Source organism: Impatiens glandulifera, chromosome 7 (genome assembly GCF_907164915.1).
Source record: "Impatiens glandulifera chromosome 7, dImpGla2.1, whole genome shotgun sequence".
Taxonomy (NCBI): Eukaryota; Viridiplantae; Streptophyta; class Magnoliopsida; order Ericales; family Balsaminaceae; genus Impatiens; species Impatiens glandulifera.
The window spans coordinates 5,971,232-5,984,768 of record NC_061868.1 but is presented as its reverse complement, the minus strand read 5'-3'; the positions used below and the strand labels follow the sequence as shown (position 1 = coordinate 5,984,768).

Below are 13,537 nucleotides of genomic sequence, written 5' to 3'. Positions count from 1 at the left end.
TTGACGTCTAACTCTCTTAGATTAGGTAGTCTAATGGAGCACGTATAATGCCTCGATTCAGCAGCCGTTTAAAGTTAGCATACGTCTACCCACGATCAACTAGTTGTCTTCTACTCAGCTCCACTCACTCCTGTGTAGTCTGACAAGCCAGTTAATTGCATCTAATGAACGAACGCCACATACGCAAATGTCCTTCCAACGGTTTTTCCAGGACAAGACAATATCAGAAAGGATATTCGGCGCACTACCAGTTCGGTACGGCCAAGATTCATGTGCTCAGAGTCTACTTTACTCTTGTCCTATGAGCGACCTTCCAATGGACGCTTGCCACGTGTCCATGAAGAAGATTCGACCGTTGGTGTCTTTCTACTACAAATAGATGCTCAAGGACAACGGCCGAATCACCAGTTACTTTGCTCTCTCGATACAAATTATCAATCTTACAAGCTTACTCTTGCCTTGCTGATTTCTATCATCTTCTAAGTTCAAGAGAGAAATAATAAAAAATTGTTTAGTTGAGAGAATACTGTTCTTAATATTGTAAGTTGAACAAATGTTGTTCTGTTCAATAGAGTGTTAGCTAGATCAGTAAACTATATTTGATTCAAAAAGTTTAGTAAAATCCTTCCGGTTGTGGAAGAAGGGGTGACGTAGGAGGGTTTGCTCCAAACATCCATAAATAACTCTCTGTGTTCTTTATTTTCTATCATTCATCTTTCATTGGTTCAAAGCTTCAAATCCGACGAACACTTCCGCCCTTGAAACCGTTTCAAGAGTTCGAAGGATTTGTGAAAAATAGAAACTGCTTTTAACTTCTAACAAAGTTAAAATCAAATCGTTTATCGTAAGTTGTTATCAATATTCAGACCCCTGTCTCTATTGATCACACCGATCCTATCATGTTCTTTGTCCAAATTTTGATGTAGAATCGGACAAATATATATATATATATATAATGCTTAATTTGAATTTTTTTTTGCCGAGTTTAGAGATATGGTTAATTTATATATATATATATATGAGAGTAAATTTATATTTGGGTCGGATCGTGAGTTGACCCGCCCATAATATATATATATATATGCTTAATTTGAATTTGTTTGGTTTTTCGTGTTGAGAGTTATGGTTAATTTGGATATATATTTGAGAGTAAATGGATACTTGGGTCGGATCGTGGGTTGAACCGCCCATATTTTCTTGATTTTCCGGGTCAAAAGTAAGTGGTCGATTGGGGATTGATTGTTTATTTGTTGAAGTGGGGGTAAAAAAGTCACGATAAGAGTAAATATGATGAAATGCAAGTTGAGGATTTGTGCTTGATTTGTCGGGATAAAAAGCCGATAATAAAAGGAAATATCGACCGTTAAAAATATATAAATGAGATGTTTGATTGTCGAGAGTATGAACATGTGTGTGGTCACAAGATTATAGGTCGAAATTAGGATTGGTGAGTTATTTACCAAAGGGATAAAGAGGCATATGAAAAAATATGAGTCACAAGATGAGATGTCGATTGAGGAGATTGATGTTTGGTTTGACGAGAGATAAAATGTGTGTGAAAGTGTGTGTAAGGTCATGAGATGAGATATCGATTTAGATTTGGTGATTGGTTTTCCAGAAGTGGAGAATAATTTAAGTGGTTGGTAATCAATGAGATATTAATGGTTAAAAATATATAAATGAGATGTTGATTGACCAAAATGTAAAAGTGTGTGAGGTCATAAGATTATAAGTCGATTGTGATTAGTGAGTTATTTGTTGGGGGGACAAAGAGACATATGAAAAAGTGAGTCACAAGATGAGAGTTCGATTGATGGATTGATGTTGGTTTGACGAGAATAAGAGATGTGTGAAAGTGTGTGAGGTTATAAGATGAGATGTCAAATGAGATTTGGTGGTTGGTTTACCGAAGTGGGGGTAAAAAAAGAGGTCACGGTAATATAAAAGAGGATGGTAATAAATGAGATATTAGTGGTTAAAATATATGAATTAGATGTTGATTAATCGAATGGTAAAAGTGTGTGAGGTCACGAGATTAAATGTTGATTAGGATTTGTGGGTGATTTTCCGAGTTAATAAAGATAAATATGAAAAAGTATGAGTCACAAGATAAGAGGTTGATTGATGGTAAAAGAGGTCATTGTAAGGATAAAAATCATGAGATGAGAGGTGGGATTTGTGTGGATAAGAGACCGATAATAAAGGAGATATCGGTGGTTAAAAATAATATGAATGAAATTTTAATTGACAGAAATTTGAAAATGTCTGAGCTCACGATATTAGAGGTCGATTGAGATTGGTGATTGATTTGTCGAGTGTGATAAAAGACATGTGAAAAATGTGAGGTTATGATATGAGAGATCGATTGAGAATGGAGGTTGATTTGACGAGAGATAATATGTGTGTGAAAGTATTTGAGGTCACTATATGATATGTGGATTGTGTGATTGATGGTTGGTTTGTCGAAATGGTAGTGAAAAAGGTCGTGATAATAGATAAGAGGTCGGTAATAGTGTAAAACACGTCTAACATTACTTTAGATAAGAACAAAAATATATGACACAACTTTAAGTAAAATTTATGCATTAAGATAAGTTATGTAATTGAATTGATTTTTAAAAAAAAGAAATCTATATTTTTTAAAGTGTTTTTCAAATTTATAAAATTATTTATCTTTTTTAACTTTAAATATTTAATGAATTTTAAAATATATATTACCATGAACTTAATTTTTACAAATTAAAACTAATTTAAATTAATTAAATTTGTAAGTAAATAATATTTAGTTTATATTGTTATATATGTGCATTTGCACGTGATTGATATATTAGTTTCAATAATTCTTAATATTTTTTAAATAAATATGATATCATTCAGATAAAATGTTAAAATATTTTTTAAAATTATTGTAACTAATCACACAATTTTTTTATATTTTTATTAAATTAAGTAGAAATAGCTTGACTCTACAATCATTTCTACTCTAACTTAAAGAACAGTTTCCCAAACTAACCTTGTTTGGCATTCACTTTCCCAAACTAACCTAGTTTGTTCATTTATTTCCAAACTAACCTAGTTTACTATTCAAACTCAATTTTTTTTTTTTTTTACATTTCAAATTTATTATACATATATAGATATATATATTTAAATTATTATTTATATAAACTAAATTATTTATATTTTAATATATATTTTAAATTATTATTTTTATAAATTTAATTATTTATATTTTAATATATAATTTAAATTATTTTTTTATAAATTTAATTATTTATATTTTAATATAAATATTTAATGGTTCATTAACTTAAGACATATTTTTTTTACGACCCTTAAGTTAGAAAGACAACACATTAAAAATTGATAAAATTTTTATTGTGAAATTATATCAAAATGAAAAGTTGTCAAAATTATTTTAATAAAAGATAACCCAAAAAATAATAATAATTTGAATGAAAATTTGTCAAAATTATTTTAATAAAAGACAACCTAATAAATATAAATAATAATTTGAATGAAAAATTGTCAAAATTATTTTAATAAAAAAAAAAACCAATAAATATAAATAATAATTTGAATAGTAAAAAAAATAAATTTATGGGGATGAAAATCATACTGCCACATATATATATATATATATATATATATATATATATATATATATATATATATATATATATATATGTAAATATATATATATAATAAATTTGAAATGTAAATATATATATATATATTAAAATATAAATAATTAAATTTATAAAAAAATAATTTAAATTATATATCAAAATATAAATAATCAAATTTATAAAAATAATAATTTAAAATATATATCAAAATATAAATAATAATTTAAATATATATATCTATTAAATTTGAAATGTAAAAAAATAAAAATAAATAAATAAAATAAAAAAAAAAAAAAAATGAGTTTGAATAATAAATTAGGTTAGTTTGGGAATAAATGAACAAATTAGGTTAGTTTGGAAAGTGTTCCTAACTTAAAGCGAAAATTAAATCCATAATATTTTTTTTATATATTTTTTTTAAGCTATCCTGTACTTGCTGGACTACCTTAACCAACTACACAATTTAATAATAAAAAATTAAAAATTTAAAAAATTTTAAAAATTAAGCTAAAATAAAACACATTCTTCCCAGAAGAATATATAATTTTTAATGGGGATTCAACTGATAACTTAGGTGATAAAAATTATCACCCATCCCAACAAAGAATAAATTGAGTTCTTTTTTTCAATTTTTTTTCCTTTTATTATTATTGAGCATCAAATTATTATGGTCCAATAAAATTAACCATCCAAGCACTACATGTGTCTTTCATCCCTAGTTTAAAAAGATACTTAATTAAGAGGTGGGTTGTTACAAAAGTCAATGAAATACTTTCAATTTCTTCAGAAAAAATATGAAAAAGTACTTTCAAATGAAGATTAATTTCACATATTTTTTATTTTATTCAGTCACACATCATTTTCTTTGCATATTTTCAACAGCTCTCCACCATTATTGAAGCTACTTTTGTATGGATTGTATTCAATCATTATTTTTATTTGATATAATTATTATACTTATACTTTTAATCATTCATTTTATATAAAAAGTTGCCAACCGGTGATCACATATACTTATTAATAATTATCATACTATTTTTTTTATTAGATTATCACTAAGGCCAATAAGGGTCAATGAAAAAATAATCTAAATCAAATTAAAAAAAATATATATTACTAATAAATGTTCAAATACGCAATAATAATTATAGAGTTTACAGTAGTTCAATTTAGGGCATTAGACAAGATGGGTTAACAACTTTTGTTGAATGTTATGAACATCTTATGAATGTTTTGTCGTTTCATGTTTGGACGCTTTTTTTTAATGAAATATTGGTTTGTATGAACACCTTAGTTTGATATATTTTACTTTGTGATAATTTGTGGCATTTTAGTGAAAATATAATATGAGATATTTGATTTCTTATGCAAAAGTCTTTATTTTTAATTTATTTAGTACAATTGTAATTGGTCTATATAAACAAATGGAGAAGTTGTTTTATATTATTATTTTTTAAATGTGTCATTAGTCAAATTTAGCTTTAATGGGTAGATGTTGTTTGTTTGTTGAAGTTAAAGGAAGAGGATGTGATGTTTTTGTTTAGTCTTAATTGACAATTGTAGGACCAAAAGGGACCCTTAATAATTGACAATTGTAGGACCAAACGTGACCAAAATGTACAAATCAAAGCATTTCATCGTTGTTTGTTGATTTATAGTGTCCATCTCGAAAACGGGCATTATGGGTAAACACTTTAGTATTTTTACAAACCGAAATGGTATAATTGATGTTTTATTTGTATATTTATCTTCTATTTTATATGCATTGGAAATTCTTTTTGTATGACCTATCAAACCAAATACATATTGTTAGACAACCTAGACAATATGACATTTTGTTTTTAGGAAAAGTTCGAGTTTAGCTGTGCATTCTTTCATACCTTCGTCCAAATTTTAACTAAGTTATGGAATGGAATGAAAGATTGTTTATGTTTTTTTAACGAGATTCGTGTGCAAAATAGTTTGACGTTGATACTCGCAAATATTTGTTATTAACTAAAAAAATAAATTGGCTTAAGGTTAAAGTTTCAAAATGAAATAAAAATTCAAATTATTTTCTATTTAAAATAAGTATGCTAACATTTCTATTTATTTTATTTTTAAAAAATGGACAAGATTTCGGTTGTTTTGCATATAGTAATAATTCAACATTCCTAAACTAAAATAAGGTCATTTTCAATTAGACTAAAACAAATTTGACAATATAAATTGACATATTTAGTTACTTGATCTATGTGAGTTAATTGAATTAAATTTAGACAATTTAACATTTTTTAGACCCCATAAACTCTTCAATTAAACCACTTAACTTAATTTAAAAAAAAAGTTATATCATTTTAAGCTATCAAATAATAAATATATTTTGATCATTTAGTCCATCTTTGTCAAATATTGAGCACTATTATTGTCTATCCATCTTTTTCAAACTTTATAAAGAAAAGGAAACATTAATTTGAAAGAAGAAGTTGATAAGTAGTGAATAATGAGATAATGATAATGAAAGTAATGTGATATCATTCAAAATTAGAAATAAAATAAATAAATAAAAAGATTCATTTATTTTGTTGAGCTAATTATTTTTCTTTTGCTTTAAATCTAATATCAGATTAGTCAAAAATTAAAAGTGTGCACAAATACTAAATGTTATATTAAAAAATTAAATATCTTATGTTTGATTTTTACTTAAGAAAATGTTTAATTTAGATGAGAGTTATTAGGAGAATAATCACTCTAAATATATATATTCTAAAAAAAATAAATTAAAGTTCTTTGTTTGATTTGGTTAAGTTTGAAAATTAATGTATAAAGTAACAAAAGTAAAATTCAAAAAATTTAAGTACCCCTATCATATAAGAATTTTAGGTCCCACCCACACATGATCCATCATTAGTCCTTTGATCACTCTTTTTTTTTTTATTATTGTTTCTAGCTCATTCTTTGTTAGGTATAACTATTATTTTTTAATGTTTTAGTTTGTTTGATATGATTGCGTGGTATTATTTTTATTTGAATTATTTTACATATAATAATGTGATTATTTTCAGGCTAAATAAAGAAATACAACTATAATATTCAATGAACATAAGAGCAAATATATAATATTATAGAAAAAAAATATTTCAAGTGTGCTTGATTCTAATTGAAATTCATCTTAACATAACAAATAAAATATTTATTTAAAATATTTATAAATACAATAATAGTTTACAAAAAAAAATCATGAAGTTAACACGGCCTTTTATTGTAATATCCTCACAACAATTTAAGTCATCGAACTTTTAGTTATCTCAATGGGTTCATACTTTACAAAATATTGTTTAGAATATATGTGACCATTTAAAATTTAAATAAATTTAATTGTTCAAATTATAATTTTTGAGATTACCCTTCAAAAACAATTTATTATAGGTTGAATTTTCAAAATAAGATTCCTTAATTAGGTCAATTGAAATTTAGGACATTTTTTTAAACCTTATCGTTTGATGTTTTTTATTGTTAAATTATATAAAAACGATTAACGGTTTCAAATACCGTTAACTTATTACTTTTGTGATATTTATAAATAAATAAATAAAATATGTATATCACTAATTTAACTACCGAATTTAAGTAAATTGATAGTTTCTTCGAAAGTTTCGTTTAATAGTGGTTTAGTAGGCATGGATTATTTATCATTTTGAGATGATGGGTTATTTCTTTCTTTTGATTTATCTTAGGGTAGCATGGTGGGGCTATTTCTTTACTTTATTTTATCTCATTTTTTTTGATTGAATTTACTTTATCATGATTAAATAATAATAGTAACATAATTACTTTTTGGTGGCTCGGAGCATTGGATTTGGAGATAGTAAAGCATAATTTTTACCAATGTTAATTTGTGATTGTCAATGTTTATCCACCATTTATTCCACATTCCAATAACATGAAAGAAATTTTCCATTAACACAATGAGCCTTTTTAAGCTCATTTTTCTACTGCCAAAATAATTAACAATTATAAAATAAACATTTAGAAGAAAATTGTTATCAAAATATTTTTATGTAGCATGATGTATAAATTTGTAAGAAAAGTTATATTATTTCACAATTGAAATAGAAAATAAGCTAGTTATCAAAGTTATATTACTTTTGTGATAATGTGTTGAAAAAAAAAAGTTTTTTTTTTTTAATTATTGTTTGGTGTGAATGCTTGTTTGAATTCTAAATATTTTATTTGTTTTAATTGTGAATTTAAATCAAAATATTTAAAAAAAAAATTATGAATCATGTTAATTTTCTAAAAAATAAACTAATAAAAAATATTTCAAAATTTAGGTTAAAAATATATTTTTTTAATTATAGAGAATTAACCTGACACCTCAAAATTATTGGTGATCTTTTATCTCTTAAATCGATTATTTAATCGGACCACTCAAAATCTAAGCTAAAGGCTAACAACTATTAAATCATATACAGGCTAAATGTCATTAAAACATGTGGAACTTGATTGTAACTTTTATTTTAACTTTATATTCATACCTTTTTAATTTGTTCATAAAACTGCTATTTTCTAATTCAAACATTTTTTTTATTTTTTTTATAAAAAGATAATGGATTTATAATATAAAGTGATATATTTAAGAAAAATGGTTTTTTATGTAGGGTATTCTTTTAAGGTATTTGACTGTTATTTTCCACCCACAATTAATATAATATATTTAGTAAATTTCAATAAAAATTTACTAAAGTAAGAGAATAAAATTTGTCATTTAAATGTTCTTATTCCTTAGAGCTAGTTTGATTTGAATTTTTATAAAAAAAATCAACTATTTTATCATTTGTTTAATAATCAAATAACTCCATTCATTAATTTTTTTTCTCATTTTTGAATTAGAAAACAAGAATGTACACATGTCATTTTTTGTTTTTTGGGTACTAATTTTATCACTTAAGTTACTATTTTTGTGGATTAACTAAAATATTAAAATTTATTAATATATATGTTATATTGAAATATATAATAATTTTGTATTTAAAATAACAAAAATAATCTATTATAATTGATTAAATAATATAATAAGATTACTTAGGTCACACCTTCAAATTTGTAGTTTAGTTCTTATTGTAGTTAACTCAATTGATTAAACGTTGTTACTTGACAAATTTGTTTACAAGGGTATTACGCATAAATCATAATAATTTTTTATGTGTCTGTTTAATTTATAATATATTGAAATGCAATGGTTTTTAAGATAAATGATGAAGCCTCCCTATTTTTTCTTACTCACACCGAAAAGGATTTTATTTATTTATTATTGTTTATTTTCTATGATTTATTTCATTTGATTTATTTATTTTGTATTGAAGAAAAAGGAAAAAGGGAAAAGGAAAATAGTAATGAAAATGGGACGTTCCTTTATACACGTGGATTGACACGTAGCAAAGCGCACTCAATTCCTTTCTAATTGGCCTGGCTATATTACTTTAGATCTTGTTTGATTTTTATTTATTTTTATTCAAAATTTAATATTTTCTCTTCTTTTATTTAATATATTATATCACTCATTTTATTTAACAAAATATTTTTTATTTAATATATTATTTCTCATATTTTTTTGAAAAAAAATAATACAATATAATATAAATAATAGTCGTTTAAGCACAATCACAATACGTACGATCACAAAACGATACAAAGTACAAATACTCATCTTTTTATCAAATACATTAAAAAAAATACAAAGAAATTAACCATTTAAGAGCAATAATGAAAACTAACATAAAATGTAACATTAACGAGTTCAAAAATTCTCAAAAAATTTACTGAGTTTACTGACCGCTTCTATCGATTTTTCAGAGAGGTGTTCTTTATCATCATAATAATAGCGTTGTGGAGTAAACGCATTAGTCTCTCATATTCTATTTAGAGGATAGAATGATCGATCAACTTTAAGAAACTGGTTGAAATGAGTTTGTTTGTTCTTGAGTTTTTTTTTAAAATTTTACGTTGTTTTTTTACCAAAACATTGTTTGACTTAAACTATTTTTTAAAGTTTAATGATAATTTAACTTCTAAATAGATGAGATAGAAGGAGAAAAACTAATATTTTTTGTATTTTGATAGATAAAGCTAGATTTTGAATAAAATTTAGAAATACCCAAGATCAAACAAGCTCTTAGTGATAGCATGGGTAAGCCTTGTCGTCATCGGCTGATAATTATCGGCCCGGCGGAATTGGAAATTTACAGTATTCGGTTTTCAATCCATCATCATAATTCTCCCCCTAGAAATATCCCATCCAGTCCCCACTCAACACTCTCTATATATAAAATAAATCCCTCTAAATTCACACGCAATCTCATCCACTCACTTCGATTTTATTCTCCCCTTCTTCCTTCCTTCCTTCTTCCACCGGTCACTACTTCTTCCTTCTTCGATCGATCAATCGGTGTGATTGATCTTCCCCCAGTCAGTCGGTGCCCGTTTCAAGGATAAAGGCAAGAAATTTTCCTCTTGTTTCACTCTTTTCCTTCCCCTGTCCTGTGTTTTCTTTATTAATCTTCATGTTATCTACTTTTAGGGTTTCATCTTGATTGCTATAAGGTTGCTTTTTCACTATTGGGTTTATACTCTTTTTCACTTTAAGCATATGGGTTTATCAATTTTGTGATTTGGGATCTGGGTTTTAATTTAATTTTGATAACAGGGTTATGGATTCACCTCAATCTGTTGTGTCACCGGCGACGGCAACGTCGGCGGCGGCGGTGGCGGTGGATCGAACTGAGGTTCAAAGCAAGGAAGCTGGAGGCTGTTATGGAGAACCTTCCATTGGTGTTCTTGATGTGTTCATACACCAAGCTAGAGATATTCAAAACATCTGTATATATCATAAACAAGATGTCTACGCGAAGATCTGTTTAACGAGTGATCCTGATAGATCAGTTTCTACAAAGATCATCAATGGAGGTGGAATAAATCCTGTCTTTAATGACAATCTGAAGCTAAATGTTCGAACAATCGAATCATCTCTTAAATGTGAGGTTTGGATGTTAAGTAGGGTTAAGAATTATCTTGAAGATCAATTACTTGGTTTTGCACTTATCCCATTATCTGAAATCATAATAAAAAATGGAAATATGATTGAGAAAGAATTCTGTCTTTCCTCAACCGATCTCTTCCATTCCCCGTCTGGTTTCGTCCGATTATCCTTAGCCTACTCAGGCACCGGCGGCTGCCCTGAATTGATATCGTTTCCGGCCAATGAAACCCCTAATGATTCGGACATATTGAAGGAAAGTGAGCTAGATAAGATCGAATTTCCCGATCCTAAAGTTGTTAATGAGAATCAAATGATGGTTTCTGAGTATTATGGGTATACCGGTTTGGAATCCCAAACTCCGGTGGAGGTGGAAAACGATGAGGATAATCAGATTGTCGGTGTGAATCTTGTTGAGAGCTTCTCGACCTCAGTTGGATCTCCGTCTGGAAGTGTTTCCATTAATGGGTCGGATTCTAATCTAGAATGTGTTTCGAAGGAAAACAGAGGAGGAGAAGAAGAGGCTGAAAGTAATGGGTCGTCGGCCGCGGTGGCGGCTGCGGTGCCGGTTAATATTGTGGCGGTGGAGGTGCCGGAGTCGAAGATGGTGCAGCAGGATATAGTTGATATGTATATGAAAAGTATGCAACAATTTACAGAATCGTTGGCTAAGATGAAACTGCCGCCGGTGGATGTGGAGAATGGATCGTCGGATTCCGATAAAACGACGGGGGCGACGACGAATAAAACTCCAGGATCTAAGGTGTTTTATGGGAGCAGGGCTTTTTTCTGAGTTTTTTTGGTTTTGGTTTTGGTTTCAACAGGTGACTTTAGAAGAATCTTGGGACTAATGTTGGTTTAATATCTAAATGTTGTTTATGGACATCTATGTTGTTTAAGTTGACTTTTATCTGAATTATGTTGACTCTTTGATCAAAAATAGACTTAATCTTAACTTTGCTTATTGATAATGTTGGTTTTCTTTTACATGATTAGGGTTATACTTCTATGTTGGAACTAATAATTAGTTCTAATTTTAGAATGTGTTTCTTCCCAACCTATTAATAGGGTTTTAGTTTTGAATTTCAGGAGATATGCTTGGTTATCATATATTTAGTTTCCACTTATTTAGCATATATTTGAGTTAAGTTCGGTTGCATTTAATTGAGCTCACGAGTTCATTTAAAAATTGCTAAAAGAGTTAGTTTATAACTTAGAAAAAGGCTTAAGGTTAGTGAGGAAGCGAATTTGTTCGCGAACCCATAAATAAGGGTCTAAGACAAACATTTTTACGGGACTCTAAACAAACATGCTCTTGAATCCATTAATAAGTCTCTAAACGAATATTTTTACGGGATTTTAAACCAACATTTTCGCGAACTGTCGAGCTTAATATGTAAAAGCTCTAACTTAACTCATTTAAATTTTGATACTTTTAAATGAGCTCGAACGAACTTTTTATCGAGTTAAGATTTCAACTATGTGCATTTACCGACATAATATTGAGTTATTTTATTTGGGATTGTTTTGAAATATATATGTTTTTGAATGGAAAAATATGTTATTTGTTTTAACGTATAATTTAAATTTTATTAATTAAAATAAGAATAATTAAATTGTTGAGAAGAAGTAAGATGTTATAGTAAAAAATTTAAAAAGTCTAATATCAAACTAATCCTAGAATTAAATTAAATTAATTTAAAATAGGTATCTTCTAGAATTAGAGGAAGGTGTAGTTTCAAACGGTAATAAATGGATATAAGTGTTAATTTGTTGACCTAAATATTTTATTGTTAAATGTGTTCCTATTTGTAAATGAGTATTTAATTTTTAATTATTTATATTGTTGATGTAGCTGTAATTGTTTTGTTTGTAATATATTATAAAAAAATAAATGTGACATTGATTTGTTTGTTATTCTTCTCTAATTTATATTTGCCTCTTCTTATTTTTTTTTTACTTTATAAAATAGTTTAAATTATTTATGATTAATTGAGTTTTAAAATTATTTTTATATAATTTATGTAACTCTTTTGTCTCAGTTATTAATTAAAATATATTTTTTATTATAAAATGTATTTATGAAATTAAACTAAAAAATAATTATTTTTAAGATAAAGCCGTGTGGGTCCCTTTTCTTGAACGATGAACCATTAAGCTTTTATATTGTTTGATGTTTGTTATTTATTGAATTTTTATTAAAAATAATTATTCGATGAAAAAGTAAATAATTTGATTTTCTTATTAATTGAATTATTATAATATTTTATATATTTAAAAAAAATTAAAATAAGATAAAAATATTTAATATTTTAATTAATAAATTAAATGATTTAATAATTATAGAGAAATATAATAAAATAATTTATTTTTAAATAATTTTCATGAAAATACTAATCAAATTATACATCCCATAACAAAAATAAAATATAATGCACAATAAATTTAAGTATTAATTCAAATAATTCTCCTCCATCAGATAAGATGACTTTTATTTTTGTCTTTTTATATATAGAATAGTTAATTAATTTGAGAAATGATTCCCACTCATAGTTAAATTTTGATATGTATTTAATCCAGTCTTTTGATTTGATAATAATAATAATAAAGAAAATAATTAATAGAAAAGAATAATGACTTGATTATGTATTTACGACTAATCTATTAGAGAAGAAAACATTTCATCAAAACATTTCTTTATTTTTATGGTATCCCTTGTCTATTTTTATAAAAAAAAAAAAAAAAAGGTAAGGGTGAAAAAAATGAAAAAAGATATTAGAACAACAATTTAGAAGAGAAGACTTCGGAAGTTCATTTTAGCCATGGTACTAGAATATAGAACCATAGAATGACACTATATATCTCTGCAGAGCATAAAGGTATTCATAATACC

The 13,537-nt window shown here is 26.3% G+C and overlaps 1 protein-coding gene across 1 annotated transcript; it reads left to right on the top strand.

Moving 5' to 3' along the window:
* Window positions 1-9,948: 9,948 nt before the first annotated feature.
* Window positions 9,949-11,599, top strand: LOC124910784. Its single transcript, XM_047451462.1, has 2 exons — window positions 9,949-10,105; window positions 10,315-11,599. Exon 2 carries the CDS (start codon window positions 10,319-10,321, stop codon window positions 11,435-11,437), a length of 1,119 nt encoding a protein of 372 aa, XP_047307418.1. The 5' UTR covers window positions 9,949-10,105; window positions 10,315-10,318; the 3' UTR covers window positions 11,438-11,599.
* Window positions 11,600-13,537: the final 1,938 nt, after the last annotated feature.

Coding starts and splice junctions, on each gene's coding strand:
- LOC124910784 (XM_047451462.1), top strand. CDS start 10,319: ATGGATTCACCTCAATCTGTTGTGTCACCGGCGACGGCAACGTCGGCG.